Source organism: Trachemys scripta, chromosome 21, assembly GCF_013100865.1.
Source record: "Trachemys scripta elegans isolate TJP31775 chromosome 21, CAS_Tse_1.0, whole genome shotgun sequence".
Classification (NCBI taxonomy): domain Eukaryota; kingdom Metazoa; phylum Chordata; order Testudines; family Emydidae; genus Trachemys; species Trachemys scripta.
In genome coordinates this window covers 5,639,623-5,661,106 of record NC_048318.1, presented here as the reverse complement: position 1 = coordinate 5,661,106, position 21,484 = coordinate 5,639,623, and the positions used below count along the sequence as shown (strand labels likewise).

Below are 21,484 nucleotides of genomic sequence, written 5' to 3'. Positions count from 1 at the left end.
AGCCATTGCTGTAGTTGGGGATGTTTGGAGATGATTATGCCTCACCGCTGAATTTTAAAAAGCCAAAGGATAAATAGCATTTGTTCTGCACCCTCAGATCCATCAACCCGGAACTGATGGGCTGTGATGCCTTTCACAGGTAAAGTTTGACTTTCATATGTCTCTTGTGTCAGGCTGTTTACAGATTAATTTCCCCAATGCAAGTACAGGTGGAACAGCTTGTCCCTGCATCCTTCCCTATAGACACTGGCCTTGGTGGTGATGGAATGCACGTGTTTCCCTAAAAAGACAATGATAAATGTCACTTCGCAGTTTAGATTACCTCCCTCACCAAATCCCTTTCCTCACTGCTTTAGTGCATCAAAATAAGCAGCACTGTATGTTCCCTTAACTTCAGGATGATGGATTGTCTCGGTCAGGCGCTTAAATGTAGATGGTCTAGCTGCATTTCATCATGACACGCAATTCTGACAGTTGTTTCAGTGATGTGCAACTTATGGGTTGCTCTTGATGTACTTCAGGTTATCCTTTACCAAGGGCCACTTCCCGAAGATGGCAGAGTGTGCACATTTCCATTATGAGAATGTGGACTTTGGCAACATACAGGTAAGTTTCAGATTTCTTTTACGTACAAAATTGGGTTGTGCTTGTCTGACTAGCTAACTAAGCTGAGCAAAGCACTTCATAGAGCTCCAGATAGGTTTGCTTTGTTTGTTAGAGTGTCTGGCAATAAGAAGTTGGAGCAGAAAGGGTCCCTTTTTGGGAACTGGTTTGATAAACCGGGCCAGTTTATGCCCTCAGTTACATTTGTGCACTCCCTTGAAGTAAACAATAGTATATATTGCACCTGGGTGAGTTCATGGCAGTGTCTGTAAAGACTGCAATTGGCACAGTACTTGAGTGTTTACAGACAACTGATTTAATATTGAGGGTGTTTTTCTTTCTGTGTGTGTGTGTACACATATGTATGTATGAGAATAAGCATGTGTGTGCATATTAATGTAGATTTAGTATAAGAACAGATTTGAGTTCAGGTTTCCCTATTCTGTTCACATGACCCTAGGCCCGGGTATTATATTCCAGCAGCGCTGCCCTCCTTAAGACAGAATACAACAAGGGGCTGCCAGTCAGGTTGAGTTGCAGTCCGTTTGCGATGCCGGTTTACCTTCCTGTGTGAATCTGTAGTTCCCTCCAGGCAGAACCTCCCTCTATTGAACTGTACCCGAGACTTGTCCTGGACCAAGAAGCACTATCAGAGGCTCATAAATGGTACAAGCCTTGTCCTCTGCCTTCAGAGACAGAAAACATCATTAATGCCTTCAGCATGTGCCAGCCAGAGAAGCAGCCTTATAGCTGGAGGGAGGGTAGAATCCCCAGGCCACATCCCTTTGATGTTATTTTCTTTCATTTAGAGTAATTTAACGACTTACGTTGAGAGTTGTGGTTCTGCTTACGTGCATCTTCTGAGCCATCGCTGTGGAATGTTCTGACAGCAGTCGAGTCCCATGTGGGATTTGAAGTCAGGTCACAGGGTTGTCCCAGTATCATTGGTTGGCGGGACAAAGTGAAACAGTCTTGCAGGAGATGACTTGTATAAAAATAAGTCAATAATGTTCAGTATTTATTGTTGTTATTAGCAACTTGAGGCCCCAGCTGAGTTCAGAGCCCCATTGTGCTAGACACTGTATACGCACACATTAGAGCTAACAGAAAAAACAGGCGAAGACTGTGAGAGGAAACAGGCAGAGAGGTGAAGTGACTTGCCCATGGTTACATAGGGACAGTGGTGAATCAAGGATAGAACCCATAACTTCTGAATTCCATACTAGTGCCCTCTCCCCTCGACCATTCCCTCTCTCCATGCTATATGGGTACTCCATCTCCATTCTCCTTGATCAGTGGGAAATGTGCCAACAGGAGCAGGATCCAGTCCTTGTACTGCACTGTACTTCTGGAAAAGTGTGGCTATCTCTGCAGTCCTACCTATGTCTCCTTTTATTTTTTCAGAAGTGACACTATTAATCTTTTAATTATTATAAAAAAAAAGGTTTTATAATGGAGTAGGTGCTGAGTACATCTCTCTCCATCTACAGATCTATATTTTAGTGCATTGTGCATTCCTCTGAGAATTTTCTTTTCTCTTTTGTCATTCAAAGATAATGAGTACTTAGTCTTCACAATGCATAATGCATGTACTTGAGTGAAATTGCATCTTATTGCATGTTATTTTTGCTTAAAATATTTTGAAGACAAATGATTGAATTGCATTTGTGGTTTAAGTATATGTTGACTTTTCCTAATGCTGCAGGCACCGTTACAAGACTGACGACAGGGAGATGCTATCACAGTGTGAAGTGAGATGGATGTGTTCAGTACAAATTTTCTTCACGTTGTTCTTCCAATGAACCCGAATCCTGATCTGGTATAAAATTTTCAAAAACGAGACTTAGGGCTTGTCTACATGTGGAGTTTAGAAATGTTAATCTGAATTCACTAAAGATGTGAATTTAAAGTGGATTAGATAAACGGAATTAAATACCTGTTTGGATGCTTTGATTTAGAATTAAAGTGGCCTTAATTTTGTTTGTTTTAATTCACTTTGGAAGTGAATTGAACTAAACTGATTTGAGGTCACTTTAATTATGAATCAGAATGTCCACAAAGGGACTAAATGCAGTTTAATTAATCCACTTTAAATTCATACCTTTAGTTGATTTGGATGAATTTTTGTATCCCTGTGTAGACCGTAGGCTCCTAAGTGCCTACGTTATTTTTGAAAATGGGACTTTGGCTCCCATAACGTAGGAACTTGTGAACATTTTCCCCCTAGGTTCTTATTCAGGAAACCGTTAAGTACATGCTTAACTTAACAATGGGACTACTCATATGCTTAATGTTAAGTATGTGGTTCAATGCTTCGCTGAATGGGGGCCCTAATTACCTGCCCTATTCCTCTTAATTCCTCGTTTCTGCTGAACAGTGACTACTAGTGGAGTCAAGTTGTGCAGTGATTTTGTAATGTGAGCAAAAACACATTCGGGCACAGGTTGAGATTCATTGCTCTTGTGAACTAAACCACATTTGAGCCCGGGTCTCTAGCTATGAAAGATTAGGGGCATTATGATGCTTCCTTGGTAGCAGAAGGCTGAGTATTAAAAAGCCAAAGAAGAAAAACAAATTAAAACCGTTGGTACAGCATGAATATAGTTCCCTGCTATAGAGAATAGCGTTGGATAGAGCTCACACATTTTAAGTGGTGCATTTGTGCTAATAAATTGAAGTAGACTAGACAATAGGAGTAGGCTGGAATGACATACTTTTAAATGATAGTTTGACACCTAATAGCAAATTACTAACTTTAATCTGAAGGGCTAGTGGGTGTAATTTCCTTTGAAGAACTATTCACTCTTAAAAATTTGCATAGTAGACAGGCAGTATTTTTATGGCGACATCAGTAATTATATAAAGGTGTCCAATAACAGTTTGGCCAGCTTTCAAATTGATTTTTAATGTTTATGTCATCTGTGATAGGGGTTTGGTGGAGCAATGGGACTTGACAGCTTGGCGATTCACTTCTAGAGAGACGCTCCTCTATCAGTCTCATGAGATGAGTGAAAATGGATTTGCTCTCTTCTTACCATAGTGCTGGATTAACAAAACCATGCTAATTTCAGCATGATTGTCCTGTTAAGAGAGACCCAGGAGTGATATATCTGGGCTGTTGCATCTCAGTGATGAGGTGCTTTGGCAGAGCTGTATCTGGCAATAGTGCTAAACATTGATTGCCTGGGTGGTGCTGGTCAGCATTCATGTGGCACTGGATATATCCACTGGGTTTTAGGGATTTAGACTTTCAGCCCCCAATGAAATTAATGGGTGTTGGATGCCGCAGTACCTAAGGAAGTTCTCTAAATCATAGCCGGAAAAGGGTTTTAAAAAACTTTTCTTGCTACTTTCCATAGAACATAAACCAAGTGAAATTTATTATACAAACGATGATGAATTCTTCTGAGGATTGAGTCACCAGAGGGCAGTAGAGCTGATCATTCATGTAGTCACTAAATCCAAATAAGGTGCTACAGCTCATTGTTACTGGAGAACAAGCTACATTAGTTTATTATAAAGTGTTATAAATAATAAATGGGTTTATGGATTGTATGTGTCCAGCCCGTGCCCCAGCTCAGAGAGTTCTATGACACCAAGACCCAAAGATACAGGGGGATCTTGTTGTTGGATGAGTTGCCTTACCATAGTACTCATAGACCAGGTCCCATTGTGCTGACACTGTACAAACACACCAGCTCTGTTCTGTCATTGCAAGAGGTGGCCTGATAGCTTTTACACATGGTTTATTTATGCATGTTCCTCTGTGGCTGGATTAGCATGTTGTGTCCCAAAGACTGCATGGATTAATGGACTGAGCACAGCCCTGGGTCCAAGAAACTTCTGAGTTCTAATCCTGATTCGACTACTTGCTTACTCTGGCCTCGAGAAAGTTAATTTAACCTCTCTGTACCTCAGTTTCCCCATGTATAAATAGGGATAACACTTCCCTACCTCATGTGGATGTACTGAAGCTTAATTTGTTAAGGTTTGTACAGAGCTTTGAAAACATGAAGTACTATATGAATGTTAACTATTGTCATCCAACCAATCCACTGAAGAACAGGAGGGTCCATTAGTCAGCAGTAAATGAATAAAGAGCCTCTGAAGCATTACCTTGCTTACTAACATTTATATTTTTTTCCGCATTGAAGCCATGCAGGAAATGCATATTCTGTCTTGATTTGAGGCACTGAAATGAGCGGTGGAAAAATCCTTTCACAAAGACTAGTGCTATCATAAAAAACAACAACCCACAAATCTTTCTGTAAGGCAAAATGTTAGCTCACCAGGCAACTAATGGAATTTATTGGCACACCCAGTTGGAATCAAAACTTTAGTAATGGGATGCGCTTTGTTGATCTCAACATTGTAAAGAATTTACTGGTATATTGAGGAAATAAATTATATTTAGTATTTCATTTATACTTCAGGTCTGCATCATTGAATTTTTAATTATATGCTGAAAGGTCAGGCTCTGCATGATAAATTTTTTAAAATCTAACAATGGGTGAGCTTTCACAAGTCTGACTGGTTTTGGTAGGGGGAGGAGGGACGATATATGTAATGCAGCCCTATCTGCAGAACATACCTTCTAGACCAAATGTTTTTTTTTTTAAAAAAAACATAATTATGTGGCAGTTGGAATGTGCTGACTCAGTGTCATTAGACTGGTCTGTAATCTTCCCCCTCCCCTGCTTAGCTCCTCTTCCCTTTCCATCCTTCTTGCTCCCTATCTGTTAATTGTGATATGGTCCCTTGCACATGTCCACAGCCCCTCAAAATTCAATTGATGGCACATGGTGAAAAGACTAGCAGGTCTCCTAGCCAACATTGTTTATAGTGTTAGGCAGTAGTGGAAAGCACTGAGCTGGGAGTCAGAAGACCTGGATATTGTTCTTAGTCCTTCCACTGACTGACTGTGTGACCTTGGGCAAATCATTTAGAAATCATTGTGTGTGTACTAAAACGCTTTAGTACACATTCAATTTTAAAGGTACACGAGTAGTAGAACATTTAGGGGGTGGCCATTTGCAAGAGCTGACTTAACCAAAATTATCCTGTCACTTGTTCTGTTCACAACCACTCCACATTCCTGCATCACTTTATCTAAAACTGTACCAACTCCACTCCTCCTCCAAAAGAGCGCCCAAAGTCCATTTCTAAAAGCGACTTAGGACTCATTGACCCCGAGTAAAACCTAAAGCTTGACTACACACACAACTGTATAGTTTTAAACAATTAATAGCATAGTGCGGCACAGTCCTCCTAGGGTGGATACAGTAATACTAAGAAAGGTAAGTCTATCAATATAGTATATTTTCATAAAACAGAGAGAGGGAGAGATAATGGGCACTGGAGGTAGCTTTAATTCTTGTTAGAAATAAAATTCAATTTTATTCTTGATTTTTCATGCTCTTTGGTTGAGCGTGCATTAGAACTGCAATATGAACAGCTGAGCAGCATAATGGTTAGTCGGTCACATTTTTTGTTCTTTCCAGAGTCTAGTGGGATGGAATAAAGGGTTATGATCATTCTCTTTCCTCAGGCGCCCTATCATTTGACAGATTACCCTTCAGGCCATATGTTCTGTGTGAATATTTATGTACCAGCACAATGACTGACTGACTAAAACCCCAAAAGGAATAGCTGTCTGGGGATTGCTGCGCATGGAAGGCCCACTCTCTCTCATCCATCAACCCCTGGCATTGCAAGTGGTATAAGTGTATTATAAGTGTATGATCAGTGGTAGAGGAAGTACTTGAACTCAGAATCACTTCCTCCAGTCTAGGCAGCAGCTGCTAGGAATCCCCATTATAAATTGAGCAGTTTTGCTGCAGAATGCCTTCGGCAAGCTGAGACTTTGCAGTCAAGAAGACACGCCACGTTTCTGTTGTGGCTGTAGTTGGAGCCTGTAAGCGTCTTTTCCTGGTGTGTTTCTTAGGAAGCAGACCCTTGTAGAGATCAGCTTGGTTCTCTTTGTGCCTTTTGTGAGCAAAGCCTGTTGTTAAGGGGTTTTCTTTGTTTTTTGTTTTTAAATAATGTTCAAGGGGGGAAAAAAAAGCTTCTAACTATATATTTGTTATCTAAGCGGGGGGGGGGGGGGAAATCTCCAAAGAGCGTGTGAAAGATTCAAAAGGAAGCACAAATGTTAGGCTTGAAATTCACTGTTAACCTCACAAGCACAAAACAGCCTCTCTCTTCCTTCCCTTCCATAAAAAGAAAAGGGGACATGCACAGTAGAAATCACTCAAACAACCATAATTCTGTCCTATATCATTGCCCACAGGAGACAGTAAGCCCAGGAATTTGCTTTAGGTTTTTAAAAAAATGTTTGAGAGGCTGAGCAGCAAGAATCCCCGTAGAGTTTGCAAGCTGTGCGTGGATGAGCCCTGCTACTTGCCGGCCTGCCTTCCAACTGCAAAAGGGATTTCCTCTCCCCAGACTAGACACCACCTTCCCCCCTCACCTTGCCTCCCATCCTCTCTGTGGTGCTCTATTCTGTTTCTTCCAGACCAGAGTCTCCTGTCCCTTCCATATGTTTTCTTCTCTGTTGTTCTTCCCTTCTCAGTGGAGGCCATTGGAGACTTTGCAAGGTCTTCTTTGACAGCCTAGGAAATGAAGAACAGCAGAGCTCAGAGTGAATATGGAAGTGCTTCTAATAACTAAATAATTCTGCCAGTGACTCTCCCAAAATTGGCACCAGCTCTTGCCAACGTCAACAGATTATTTTTTTTAAATGGATTTCTAGGCCAAGCTTCTGATGCCAAAAAAGTTAGGAAAATATTCAAGTAGTAAGTTCACTTCAGGTTTTGGATCCTTGTATTTCCCACATGACTTATGCAATTTGCCACAAACACCTCAGAAAAAGTCTACGCTGGAGTAAGAGCACACCTGTGAAATTTCGGCCAGATTGGTTTTCTTCCAGCAAATTGGGGAAAAATCAAACTGGAACTTATTTATGAAGGAAGGGTAATTTAAATCGTAACTGTGCAATGATTGACGTCTCTCCATAATACAATAAAATTGTTGCTAGTACCTGTACTTATTCTTCTGGGAAGCAAAGCAAATTGACATGTTAGGATCTTTGTCCCTCTCTAGTGGTTTGTCCACATAAGAGGTTGACAGAATCTCTAGCTTCTGGAAGAATTAGTCCTTTAGGTCAAGCCATAGTGGTTCATACTTTTAACTCTGAAGCTGTTGGGCCTTCAGCAGGATTTGAACCTAAGTGGAGCCGGATAAGTTAACTTTTTTTTTTATAGCCTTTTACAATGATATCTTTCCATCTGTAGGAGACAATCAAGTCCCTTCTGTTGTTGTGCATGTGTAAATCCTATTGCTAGAAATAGGGTTAGATGGAATATGTGGGTCAGATTCTCCAGTGGGGTGGAGCTGATCTCATGGTGTTGCACTGGAGTAATTCAGAGCAGAATGTGGCCATCTTTAAAAGAAGTAAAGGGTGTTTTTGCTCTGCAGTTGAAGATATAGTACTGAAGTGTATATGAATGACCAATTTCATTCTGTTCTGGGTTTTCTTTTGAAACCTGAGTGTGTTTCCAGCTGCCTAGCCTTCTCTTTAAATGTACTGTATACAGCACCTCCTCCCAGACTGACAGGTCCTGGAACCAAAGTGATGCAAAACCTGTTTATCTTTCTCTTTATAAAAGAGGAATTCAGTTTTCTACCAATACTAAATCGAATGTTGTATGTGGCTACTGAATTATCTCTCACAGGAGACGTTCTCTCTGTTACCTTCACTTGGGATTAAATGCCTATATCTGATCCCAAATATCCCCTTCACTTCAGCTCAAGTTGTCTTTAAGTTTAAATTGAATCATGATGCAGTATAACCCAGATAGCTCAGTGGTTTGAGCATTGGCCTGCTAAACCCAGGGTTGTGAGTTCAATCCTTGAGGGAACCATTTAGGGATCTGGGGGAAAAATCTGTCTGGGGATTGGTCCTGCTTTGAGCAGGGGGTTGGACTAGATGACCTCCTGTGGTCCCTTCCAACCCTATGATTCTTTGCAAATGAGGTCATTTTTATTTAGGTGCCTAACTTTTGGCAGCCAAGTTTGAAAATGTTGGCCTGCAAGATGTGTACGACTTCTTTTCTTTGACCACCAAAGGTGTGTGGAACTCACTTGAGCAGTTCTGTTTTTTTTTCAGCATGCAGTGGCTATTCAATGACCTGAGTAAATCTTAAGAACAACTAATGCTGGAACTAGCCCAGCGATTAACTTTGGCAATGACCTACAATATTTACCATCATCATAAATCATCGTTAGTGGCCTGGAAAAACAGAAAAATGTATAATTAAAATATATTTAAAAAATATTTATAAAGAACTCACATACTCCAGAAAAGTAATCCTTATTTCATAATGTTACATAGTTTGAGAGGCAATTAAACTTTTACATTTTTATAAACAATAAGTCACTCTTTTAAGAAGAACATTAAAAATACATTGAGTGACACTTTATGCTGTTTTAAAAATATGCCAAGCTGATATGTTTTTAATGTCTAACAAACTTTCTATAGATGTGATCCCTGGCTTTTATAGTAGCAGGTAATATTTTTATTCGCCAGTGGAGGTTTGACATGCTGGTGGACGTATTAGCTGTTAACTCAAACATCATTTGGAACATTTGCATTGTGTGTTTACTTTACCTGCTTGCATAAAAGACAGTTTATTTAGTTTTGCTTATGTGCCAGAAATTCTGGTTTTAACGACACAGTTGGCAGCTTAGGGGCCAGCCAGTTAATGCTCCTTTTAATTAGCTTTAGATTTTCAGTGGTATGTAGGTACCTTATAGTGCACTTCTTGCTCAAGAAATCTAGATAACAAATGGCCTAATCCTGCAAATTTTGTTAATAATATGAGTAACTGCATTCACTTCATTGGGACTACTTGCTGGTTAAGGGTTATTCATGTAAATAAGGATGGCCAGATTCCATAGATGGAACTCTGGGAAAATAATTGACTAGCTATAGCAGTGTGATCTACTTTCTAGGTTGTTTTCACTTTTAAAAGTCAGCAATTTCCCCCCCACTCAACAATGTCATAATCCATTTTCTTTGATGTGTCAATCAAACATTGGATTGTGGATTGGAGGGCCTTTTGAATACCAAGAAGAGAGCTGCTCTTTGTGCACACATATTGATAATCTGCACCATACAGCAAGGAAATACGGAGAAAGAGGCACATGAGACTAAAAGGCTGTATTTATATATTGTACATTAAAATGTTTGCATGTATGCCATGGGTAGGGCCCTACCAAATACATGGCCATGAAAAACACCTCACGGACCATGAAATCTAGTTTCCCCCTGTGAAATCTCGTCTTTTGTGTGCTTTTACCCTATACTATACAGATATACAGTATTATACAATACCATACCATGCCACCCTTTACTTCTGCACTGCTGCCTTCAGAGCTGGGTGGCCAGAAAACGGCGGCTGCTGACTGAGGGCTGAGCTCTGCTGTCAGCAGCGCAGAAGTAAGGGTGGCAATACCATACCATGGCATCCTTACTTCTGCACTGCTGCAGGCGGTGGCTCTGCCTTCAGAGCTGGGCTTCTGGCCAGTAGCCACCGCTCTCCAGCCACCCAGCTCCAAAGGTAACGACCCGCCAGCAGCAGCGCACAAGTCAGAATAGCAGTACTGCAACCCCCTCTACAATAACCTTGCGACCCTCCACCCCCCAACTCCTTTTTGAGTCAGGACCCCTACAATTGTAACACCATTAAATTTCAGATTTAAATAGCTGAAATCATGAAATTTATGATTTTTTAAATCCTATGACTGTGAAATTGACCAAAATGGATTGTGAGTTTGGTAGGGCTATAGCCATGGGGGAATCTCTCTCAATGGCGCAGCTATGAATTGCCGTCTTGACAGCTTCACATGTCAGAGAGGTTGTTGTAAGATCTTCAGAGTTGAGCTCCAGGGTTTTGTTTTAGCTCTTAGAGATAAGGAACTGTACAGAACTTCTCAGGGTTCCTGGGTGTTGATATATGGGTTTTTGATTTGGGCCCTTTTCTAGATTTAAAATGACACACACACGACCATGGAGCTATATGCCGGAGGCATTCTTGCAAGTCTGCAGACTTTGATGTTTTCTTTGTTTTAAATATGATCTGCTTTGTTCCCCGATGTGGCAGTGTGCATAGGATGCGAAGTCTCCTGTTTCCAGGTTGTTCCTGCGTGAAGGCTGTGACCATAAAAGCCTGAGGGACTTAAGTATTGAGAGGCAGCTTTGATCTCTGTTATAGATTCCACAAGTATCAATTATCGCTCTCCTTTGCTCACTCTTACTTCTCCCTTTACTCCTGGCCATTATACCATCTAGTACTTAATTCAGGTTGCATTCATGGCGCTAAAGACATTTGAAGCTGAATGCTCCCATTACACACTGGCTAGAAGTACAGTTTATCAACGCACTCACGACTTGGCTCTGTGGCTCATATTGAATGTAATATTTAAACTGAAATGTGTAATGCTACCTCTGCAGGACTCTCCATCTTCAAGCTATCCTCTACTAAAGCATTACTCCTCTCTAATTTCTAACTCCACTAAAGCCCACATAACACATCCCTTGCTCCTGATAAGCAAGCTTCTTGGGTTTTTTTCTCTGCCCCTCCACCCAATTAACAGAACTTTAATAAACAGCTAGTGGCCTATCAATGTGGTATACATGTTTTCAACAACACAAGATCTACCATCTTACCACGTTGACAGACTTACAGTTCCCTTGAAAGTTCTTCAGTTTCCCAGATGACTTTTACAGAACCTGATTTGATAGGCTGAGTAAGAGCCTGAATTTGATGTGGTCAGGCACCAAGGTTAACGTGCATACCCTTCTGAAAAGCACCAAAAGGTTTCTGTTGATTCTCAGTGGTCAGGACATAGGGGTTTTTTTTAAGCCTCATTCAAAGACTTCAGCAATAGAGTAAACTTCTGCATCACCATACTGAGGAGTGATGCCAGTAATAATTCAGAAGGAAGAATGTTACTTAATGAATCACCAACCAACCCCATGAGTAATGAGCTATTGAAATAAAAATACAAAATGGCATATGCTTCAAAATATATATGTTCATAATCCATGTGCCTGCCTTAAAATTAACTTTATTGGGTGAATGATAAAGCTTATTAATGTGGTTATAAAGCAGATGATCTATCAGAAAACCTCATTTTCAGGCAGTCTTTATGGTCTTGTCATGCCAGTTTGTGTTTAGATATTAATAAAAATCCGCCCAACTTGCTGTTACATTCACCACATCTGCATAGCTGTTGAGTGTAGGGCTTTAATATTGCCTTTTTTATTGCAAATATGAAACTTCAAAAGGGTCAAACTTTTACAAGCTGACTTAAAAATGATTGTGGGCTAAGTTCTTATTCATCAAATTTCAGCTTGGAGTGGGTTTAAAAAAACAACAAAACAACTTAGTTCTACAGTTTGAGGATCTGATTACCCTGAAAATAGGACTTTATATTGGACTTGCTGGCCGACAGTATATGACTTTTGTATGTGGTGAGCCCAGTAATAACTAATTACCGGGACAGCTTGAGGAGTGAGCATTAGGGAGCTGAAACCTGGGGGTCAGAAAGGTTTAGGTAAAAGGTTTAGGTAAAAGCGCCCCATCCGAAGAAGTGAGGTTTTTACTCACGAAAGCTTATGCCCAAATAAATCTGTTAGTCTTTAAGGTGCCAACAGACTCCTTGTTGTTTTTGTAGATACAGACTAACACGGCTACCCCCTAATACTTATCAGGATGGGGCGCTCTGATAAAGGAGCCCTGGGGACCATAGGATGCGGGCAGGGAAGAGGAGTGCAGGTAGCAGCAGAATCTGCTTCATGAGCTGCCAGCTGTCTATCTTGTTTTGTGGTTTGAAATTGGATTTAATGTCACAGGTTTTTGACCAGTTTATAGTGACCCCTGGTGCTACTGCACTCACTTTGAATTATTAATGCATATGCATTTTCACCATATTATTAGAGCTGTAACTAATGCTTTGAATACACCCCATACTAGTTTTTGTCTGCCCCTTGGTTTTTACTTCTCCTGCTGTGGAGTCTTTGCATCCTGTTTTGAGCTCTTGCAAAACCCCTTCCCCTGTATACCCTGAGTCAGCAGCCATGTGGCTGCTTTCCTGTTAATTCCAGCTAAGCGGGACTGAATGGAGCTTCCTTTAGTGCCCGTTGGGTGCAGTTCTTTAATCAGATACAGATGGTTTCTGCTGGTCAGGGCAAAGCATTCCCTCTTCCCTGAGCGCGTTGCTTCTGCATCTCTGAACTCGGGGAGTTTAGAAACCAGGACTGGAAATCAAAATAAAAGTTCTTAAGCCAGTAGGCTAGTTCTTTTTTTCTTTTTTCCGACTGAATGAGTAATATGCTGCCACCCTCTTCTCCACCGAGGCACGTACAATGTAGCGGCACTGGCAGGAATGTGTTTGTTTTTCTCTAGGTATTTACACTGCATCTGTCACTGTGATTTGAGTGCCTTCCATGTTTAAAGGTGACCTGGAAAGTAGGAAAAAAAAAGGGGGTTGTGTCCTGTTTTGCTCTTTCTGCTTGTTTTTATGTAAGAAATTCAGGTCTTGTTCAGCGTGGAACTCCATATCGCAGGAGGCAACAGGCTGAATACTGAGCACTTGAGAGATGAGGGGATTTTTGATCAGGCTATTTTGAACTCTTTTCTTTTTCTTCGCGCCCTTTTAACTGAAACATCTAAGAAACGTTTGGCAGAAAGGACATCTTTGTTAAAGACTCAGCACCCCAACCCCTTCAGTTAAGTGGTGAACGAGCTCTTCCACCAGATCTGAGGCCCCCAACTCCTCCAGTAAAACCCTGGAAGGGTCAGGCTTGATGTTCCTGATATTTTGAAGCTTCCAAAAAAAAAAAAAAAGGGCAGAAAAATAAAACCTAACTTCTTAAAAACAACAACAAAAAGAGCGGCGGATCCTTCTTAGTGAATCAAAAAGAAGCAAAAAAGGACAGAAAAATATTGTGCAGATCATCTTTAAAGAATAAAATATCTCCCCCCCCATTGTTCCATAATCTTAGTCCCTGACAGATGTTAATCAGATTGCTTAATGTGCTCAGATATCATGGTAATGAGCACGGTATAAGAACCTGTGTTGACTAGAACAAAATAGAAGACTTGAGTCTCAACTTGGCATCTGTGGGAAAGACCCAGTCTGGTAACTTTAAAGTATGTGTCCCAAGCAAAATTTTTTTCACCTGATTTCTAGGCTTTTTTCTAGAGCTACATGATTGGAAGTTAAGTCAGGCTTGCAAACTCATGAGTAAGGCAAAATTATGTCTCGGAGGTCGTGGAAGTCACGGAATCCATGACTTCCAGAGACCTCCGTGACATTGGGGACCCCACGGCAGCCCATTCTCTGTGAGCAGCGGGATCCCTGCAACTGACCTGCTGCCGCCGGCGACCCCTGAGTTGCCCAGCTGCCGGTGCTGGCAGGCGCTGCGAGCAGCTGGGGCACCCACAGCTCCCAGCCGTTGCTGCCAGCGGCTTCAGAGGGACATCGGAGCAGCTCAGTGGCTGTGGGTTGAGGGGCCCCCCGGCAGCTCCCCTACCGTCGTGAGCAGTCAGCTCCCCCCCACAGCTCTCAGCTGCCGGCAACAGCAGAGGGACCCCAGAGCTGCTCAGCAGCGGGGGGCAAGGGGGCCCTCGCAGCTCCCCAGACTCGGACGCTGGCAGGGACATCCCCCCCCGTCCTCCTGCAGCTCCCAGCCTGGCAGGGTGGTGGGGGACCCCTCCCAGCCACTGGGCAATGGGGTCCCTGCAGCTCCCAGCCACTGCGGGGGGGAGAGAGGGGCAGTAGATTGCCAGGTCCTCCCTCCCCATTTTGTCAGGGATGTTTTTAGTAAAAGTCAGGGACAGGTCACGGCTTCCGTGACTTTTTGTTTATTGCCCATGACCTGTCCCTGATTTGTACTAAAAATATCCATGAGAAAATCGTAGCCTTACTCATGAGTAAGTCCTATAGAAACTCTTTTATTAACAGGGATATTGTTAAATTAAAATCAGGTCCCTTAGTGCTTCATTCTTTTTATAACAGGGGGGAAAAAAAAGTCCTTTCTTCTCCAAAATGATGCCATGTCCTTCACTGCCTGCTGTGCTGCTGGAAACTCATCATGAGAACTGTGATATTTTTAAGATTAATTATCCATAATTCCAGTTCTAGCCCAGAGAGGCCAAAAAATGATAGCGGCCTCTAATTAAGGCTGGTTTTGAAGCCTGCTAATTAGTAGTCTACCTAACTGCATCCAAAGCCTTACCACCTGTGGGTGTGATCTTGTCAAATGTCACAGGCGAAGCAGGGTTGGACTTGGTCATTACTTGAATTGGGTACCACAGGGTCTGATGCTGTTAATTTCCATAGGTGATGATCTTCCCTCTGAGTTAATGCTCAACCGATGCCCGAGCATGTTGCAGCTGGACGTAATGGCCAAGGTTTTCAAAAGTGTCTAGTGATATTGGATTGCCAACTTGTGACACCCTTAAAGAGGTCTGATTTTCAGAATGTGCGGAGCACAACCCTCTGAAGATCAGGCCACTGTAAGGTATCTCAAGTTGGGCCCTCAAAATCACTGGTCACTTTTGGAAATCTTGGCCAGTTTCTTTTGGACAGATGATATAAATCAGAGACCCCAATCAATGTGTTCGTTGAAGATCCTGGACCTGACTCTAATTTACATTCTGGCTCCTTTACAGTAAATTACGTTTTCACCCACTTTAAGGCTTCTTTACCCAGAGTGGTGTGCCAGGAGCCTTAGTGTATTGTCTTAGATATTCTCTCATATCTCTTCCTGCAGGTGTTAAGATCTGCTGCTCCAGTTCCAATTTGGGTAGCTAAATTCTCTTTTTTTAAATTCAACTGATACCGTATTCTGCTCAGTTACCCATCCTAAACTGGTTAGTGTTGATGTGAGTAGTTAGACAGCTTTTGTGAAATGTCACAGATGTGGCTGCCGTTTGAGGGTAGGTGAAGTGATTCCTGCGTACAGTGAAATTAGTTATCGCAAAGGTATATGAAGTGGTGTTTGTGCCCTTTCTTGCTTCTCTCTGATGTATATGAAAGGTGGTTTTTTGGAGTGTTTTAGTTCTTATGTGAAATGTCAAGTCTGTTTTTTTCTACCGGGTTTTGCGGAAGGACTCATTGGAGGTCTCAGATGTGGATTGCGAGCCTTCTCATCCCTTACTTGAAGGGGCAGTAATGCTGAATCTTTAATAACGACATTCTTTCACCCACGTTATTCTCAGCTGTGTTAGTTAACCCCCTCCCTCCAAAAATGTTTTAAACAGTCGAATAAATATCACTTTCCTCTCTCAATCAGGTTTCACTTCTGTGGTGTTTGAGAGAGACATACACACACACTCTCACTCTCACTCTCACTCTCTCACTCTCACTCTCACTCTCTCTCTCTCTCTCTCTCTCTCTCTCTCTCCCTTTAACAGCCTTCTTTATACACCATAAAGTACTAAAAAGGGATCAATCCAGGCAAATTTTTATTTTTTCTTATAGCTTACTTTTAAACAACCATCTAAAGGGATGAGCCAGATCTTGTTGGCTTGTTGCGTTTTAACTAAAAAAATTGAACAAAATTCTCCTGGAAAGCTGGGGAGACTTCAAAGTGGCTGCTTAAGATGTGCTGGGGGAAGGGCTGTTGTAGGTGGTCCTCAATGTAGGATTCACACTGTGTGTAGCTTGTGAATTGCTTGGAGCATGTTCAGGATGGAACAGTTTCTGTCAGCATAAGTTATAGCAGTAATAGTATTTTAAACTCCACTGTCAACATAACATGACTTTGAATTCAACACATTAGGGCTGTAGCAGTAGACTTCATAGAATGCTTACACGGTGTCTCCTGATATGCTCACTCTCTGATGTACAACAGTCATAAATTGGCTTAAGAGACTTCTGTAATATTTGAATACACACAGGTCAGTGGCTGAATATAGTCTGGCCTACACATAGGAGTGTAGTTTTTTTATGTCTGCCACACAGATGGATGTGCGTTTGTGTATACTTTCTGGCTGAGCTTTATTAAGTACCTGAAATGAATGGGAACTGGCCATCCATGTCCCCTAGATGGCTTTGAAAATCTCAGCCTATAAAAATGGTACATAAATAGGCTTGGCAGAATTTGATATTTATTTTTTTATAATTTTGATGGATAACATAGATGTTTAATTTTAAGCATTTTTTTCCTATTTTTATGAGCTAATTTTTCATGGTTGTGCAAAATTATCAGTTTTAAACATTTATTTATTTATTTTTATTTTAAATTGTCACAGTCGTGGGGAATTATGGGAGGGGATCAGACAATAGTTATTCAATGACAGTAGACATTGAGATTAAAAAAGGTAAGCTTTATGACTGTTAAAACACAAATCGTCAAGATCATGTGCTGTGTAAGCAGCCTTAAATCAGACTCCAAGAAGTTCTCAAGCAGCATTTTTCTCCACGGCAGTACTATTATTTATTTGTTATTATGGTAACATCTGAGGCCCCAGTGAAGCTCAGGCCGCCTTTGTGCTAGGATCTGCACATATTTATAAGTAAAAGGTAGTCCCTGCCTCAAAGAGCTTGCAGTTTAGTTAGGATGCATGTCACATGCAAGGGAGAGAAGTATAAGAGAATGTGATCATGGTTTAGATGTGGTTTGTTTCTGAGCTTCCTTTTACCTGCATGGAGAGGAATTGGGCCAAATTCAGCACTGTGAAACCAGTGTAAATTCAGAGTAATTCCATTGACTTCAGTGATATAACTCGAGTTTTACACTGTTATCACTGAGAGCAGAGTCTGGTCCTCTGTGTGCCTTACAAGATATCCATCCATCCATCCATCCATACACAAACCTTTTACATATGTAACAGTTTAATCACTTTGGAGATATCAGGATGTAGGACATTCAGTTTTTACTCAAGACATACTCCCACTGACTTCTGGAAGAGCAAGTGTGACATATTACAAAGATTCTTATAAGTTTCTGGAGATCATGCTACATAGAGGCAGGAATATACCAAAAACCCTTTTTGTAGAAAGCTCAATTCTGCAATACATTGACACTGCTCGTGTAAAGCCTGTAGGACCGAGACCTACATATTCACCCTGACCTGTGTGTTGTAATACAAAGTCCTCTTTCCCTGCACTGCCTGGTACCTTAATGAAGTGACATCTCTGAACATTAAACATGAAGTAGAAAAGATTGGAACTGAATATTTTATTCTTCTGCCTTTGAGTGTCTTAGCGGAATTTCCAAGAGCAAAAATCAAAATGGAGCTTCTGATCAGAGCATAACCTTTTATAACCACAGATCGTCCTTTTTGTAGCTATTTAAATTCTTGCTTTGAAGCCAGCCATTTATGGGTTTGACACTTAGATTAAAGAGAATGGGTCAAACGGATGCTTGCTTTTCAAAGACAGTTTATCAGTTGACTATTTCCACACATAATCCAATATATTATGCTTTTTCCTTGGCAAAGATTTCCTCAATACTGTGGTTTCTTAGGGTTTTCCTTTTTCCAGCATGTCCTTCACTGTGTCTCATACAGAATTTATCCTTTTCCTTTTTGCTGTTTATATCTGCAAAACTGTTTATTTTTTCCCCCTTCTTGAATTTCAGAGCTATATATATAGCGCTTTTGCCATGTGAGATAAATAGTCTGTGGCAAGGCAAGTAATGGGGTGACGTGTGCGTGCCCTTGTTTCCTAGGGATTACAATGTCATGATTTCTTGTTGGCATTTGTGTCTGAGTATGTAATGTGTATTTACATAAACCCATAGAAAAACACCCATGTTAACCAAGAGTTTATGCTCTCCAGTGACAGGAAATGTCAAAGTTTAGGTCGCATGCCCCCCTCGTGCATCATGATACAATATTTACATGATCACATGCTATTTCTCAAATAATGCAGTATCGGGCAGTTTTCTCTACTGCCCTTTGGATCCCTTGTGTGTGTTAGCAGGTCTGCAGCTGTCTACAGGGACCTAGCAGAGCTTCTCAGCCCTGTGTGCACCTAACAAAGTGCCATATTGTGGAGTCCTCATTCACCCAAGGCCAAGATTATAACAGGGTTAAAAAAGGAACTAGATAAGTTCATGGAGGATGAAGTTCATGGAGGCTATTACCCAGGATGGGCAGGGATGGTGTCCCTAGTCTCCGTTTGCTAGAAGCTGGGAATGGGCAACAGAGCATGCATCACTTGATGATTACCTGTTCCGTGCATTCCCTGTGAAGCACTTGGCATTGGCCATTGTCGGAAGATACTGGGCTGGATGGACCTTTGGTGTGACCCAGTATTGTCGTTCTTATATTCTAGCAAGCATTTACCCACACAGATAATCCAACTGAAGTCAGTGGGGCTGTTTGCATAATCAGAGTTCCCCAGGATGAGTGAAGGCTTCACATTCTGGTCCAAAGCCAACAGGAGCCCTTCTTTTAACCTCTTTATCCTTTACAGAGGAGCTTTTTCTCAAAATTCAGTGTCCATGCCTAGACACAAGGCAATGCAGTTAGTTAATATTTAAGAGAATGCTTTGGAGTGCCCAGATATAGAGAGCCTAGTTCCCGTATTGACAATCCCATATGTTCAAGAATCCTGAGTCAGGCCTCAATATAAGTAAATAAATCATGAGACTAGCTTAAAAATCATGGGATTTTTAAAAAAAGATACATTCATATTTTTTATTTTTAATTGCCTACTGGTTTCCTTTAGGGCAGCAGTTCTCAAACTGTGGGTCGGAACCCCAAAGTAGGGCGCGACCCTGTTTTAATTGGGTTGCCAGGACTGGTTTAGACGTGCCGGGGCCCGGGACCAAAGCCCAAGCCAGAGGGCTTCAGTCCTGAGTGGCGGGGCTCAGGTTACAGGCCCCCTGCCTGGGGCTGAAGCCCTTGGGCTTTGGCTTTGGCCCCCTGGCCTGGGGCTATGGGGCTTTGGCCCCCTTCACCCGGGGTGGTGCGGCTTGGGCAGGCTCAGGCTTTGGTCCCCACTCCTGGGGTCCTGTAGTAATTTTTGTTGTCAGAAGTGGGCTGCGGTGCAATGAAGTTTGAGAACCCCTGCCTTAGGGCAGTGTTTTTCAAACTGTGGGTCGCGGAAGCGTCCTGGAGGCGGCCAGCAGCAGTCCGGCTTCTAGGCAGGGGTGCCACGGGGCTCCGCGCGCTGCCCCTGCCCTGAGCACCGGCTCCGCACACTAGTTCCCGGCCAATGGGAACTTGGGGGGTGGGTGGTGCCTGTGGGTGAGAGTGGCGCGAAGCTGCTTGCGCGCCTCTGCCTAGGAGCTGGACCTGCTGCTGGCTGCTTCCGGGGCGCAGCGCGTTCCGCTGTGCCAGGACAGGTGGGAAGCCTGCCTCTGCACCCCGCCTGCGCTGCTGACCGGGAGTTGCCAGAGGTAAGTCCTTTCCCCAACCCCCTGCCCCAGCCCTGAGCCCCCCCAAACCTGCAACCCCTTCCTGCACTCCAAACCCCCCGGCCCCATCCCAGAGCCCTGACCCCCTCCTGCACCCCTCATTCCTGGACCCACCCCACAGCCCTCACCCCTGCACTCCAACCCTCAGCCCCAGCCCATAGCCCTTCCCATACCGCAAACCCCTCATTCTCAGCTCCTTTGGGTCATAGGCATCAAAAGTTTTCTCCAACTGGGTCCCCAGAAAAAAAGTTTGAAAAGCACTGCCTTAGGATATCTTGTTATGTTTTCAAGCTTTTCTTTGCAACCATGAGAGCTAGATTATAATTTTTTAATGAAAGCTGAGATTCTTGTGCAATCACATGACATGTAGAGCTGGGGATCTAAAAAAAAATAAAAAAAACCTATCACATGCTGTGAGACTTGTGATAAAATCATCAGGATTGGCCACACTGTATCGTAAGGGCCATTCCATATTATGCCACCCATACTCCCTCTGTTGGTTTCCAATCTGTTTGTTTCCAGTCTGGACCAAAGTATCAGACATTCACAATTTAAGAACACAAGATAGTTAGGCTCAAATAGAACATATAGTTTTCAGCAAAGTCCTTTTTATTTTTTTTAACTGAGTTTCCTCCCTGGGTTGGCTAAGCAAGACAAGCAAATCACTCAACTCAGTGTCCAATAGTGGCTTGGCTGGAATAGAACTCAGGAGGCGTCCTGGTACCAGAACTTTCAGCATCTCTATCTTTTGTAATTTCCAAGACAAATTCTAGCGCCAGTTGCAGCAGTATAAGTCCAGAGTGACCCTATTAAAATTTATAGTTACTCCAAATTGATACGAACAGAACTTAGCCTTTACTTTCTTCCTTTCTCTCTTTCTCTCTCTTATTCCTTTTTAAAAAACAATTACTGTGCAGCATTACCATAATTACTGTAAATGTGCTAATAGGCATAACTATAACCACACAATGTGTTCTGTAATAACTTGAGGCTAATTTCTTCAAATGATAGAAGTGCTGTAAAAGTCATCGGATGTGTTTATCATAAATACACAAAGGCCTCACTAGAACATCTAATTGCGTTGTGTAACGATGTAATTATGACATAATGTAAAATCTCTTATAGAAATATAGTGGAGGGGGGGGGAAAGTGTGCTGCAACTGGGAGACTTTTTAAGTGCCATGTCAGCTGATTTGTCTTCATCCTAAAACTAGCATAAATGTCTAACTTGCATTGTAAACGAATACTTGATTTTTAAAGAGTGAGGGCTTCATCTTCAGAGGTACTAAATACCCCAATTCCGGTTATAGTCCTATGTGGTTGGGACTGGAGCTCATACAATGAGAGGGACTTTGTGCAGGAAATTTTAATTCTTCAGTGGAAATTTAAATACCAAAATATTTTGGTTTGGGGCATTCTGTTTTTCAAAATTAAATAAAC

The 21,484-nt window shown here is 42.1% G+C and overlaps 1 protein-coding gene across 1 annotated transcript in view; it reads left to right on the top strand.

The window, feature by feature from the left end:
• The window catches only part of ARHGAP32 (Rho GTPase activating protein 32), a 267,273-nt gene that overhangs the window by 75,252 nt on the left and 170,537 nt on the right, over window positions 1-21,484 (top strand). The window contains exon 4 of the mRNA XM_034754531.1: window positions 522-606. Coding sequence (XP_034610422.1) covers window positions 522-606 — 85 coding nt within the window. The remainder of the gene's footprint in view (window positions 1-521; window positions 607-21,484) is intronic.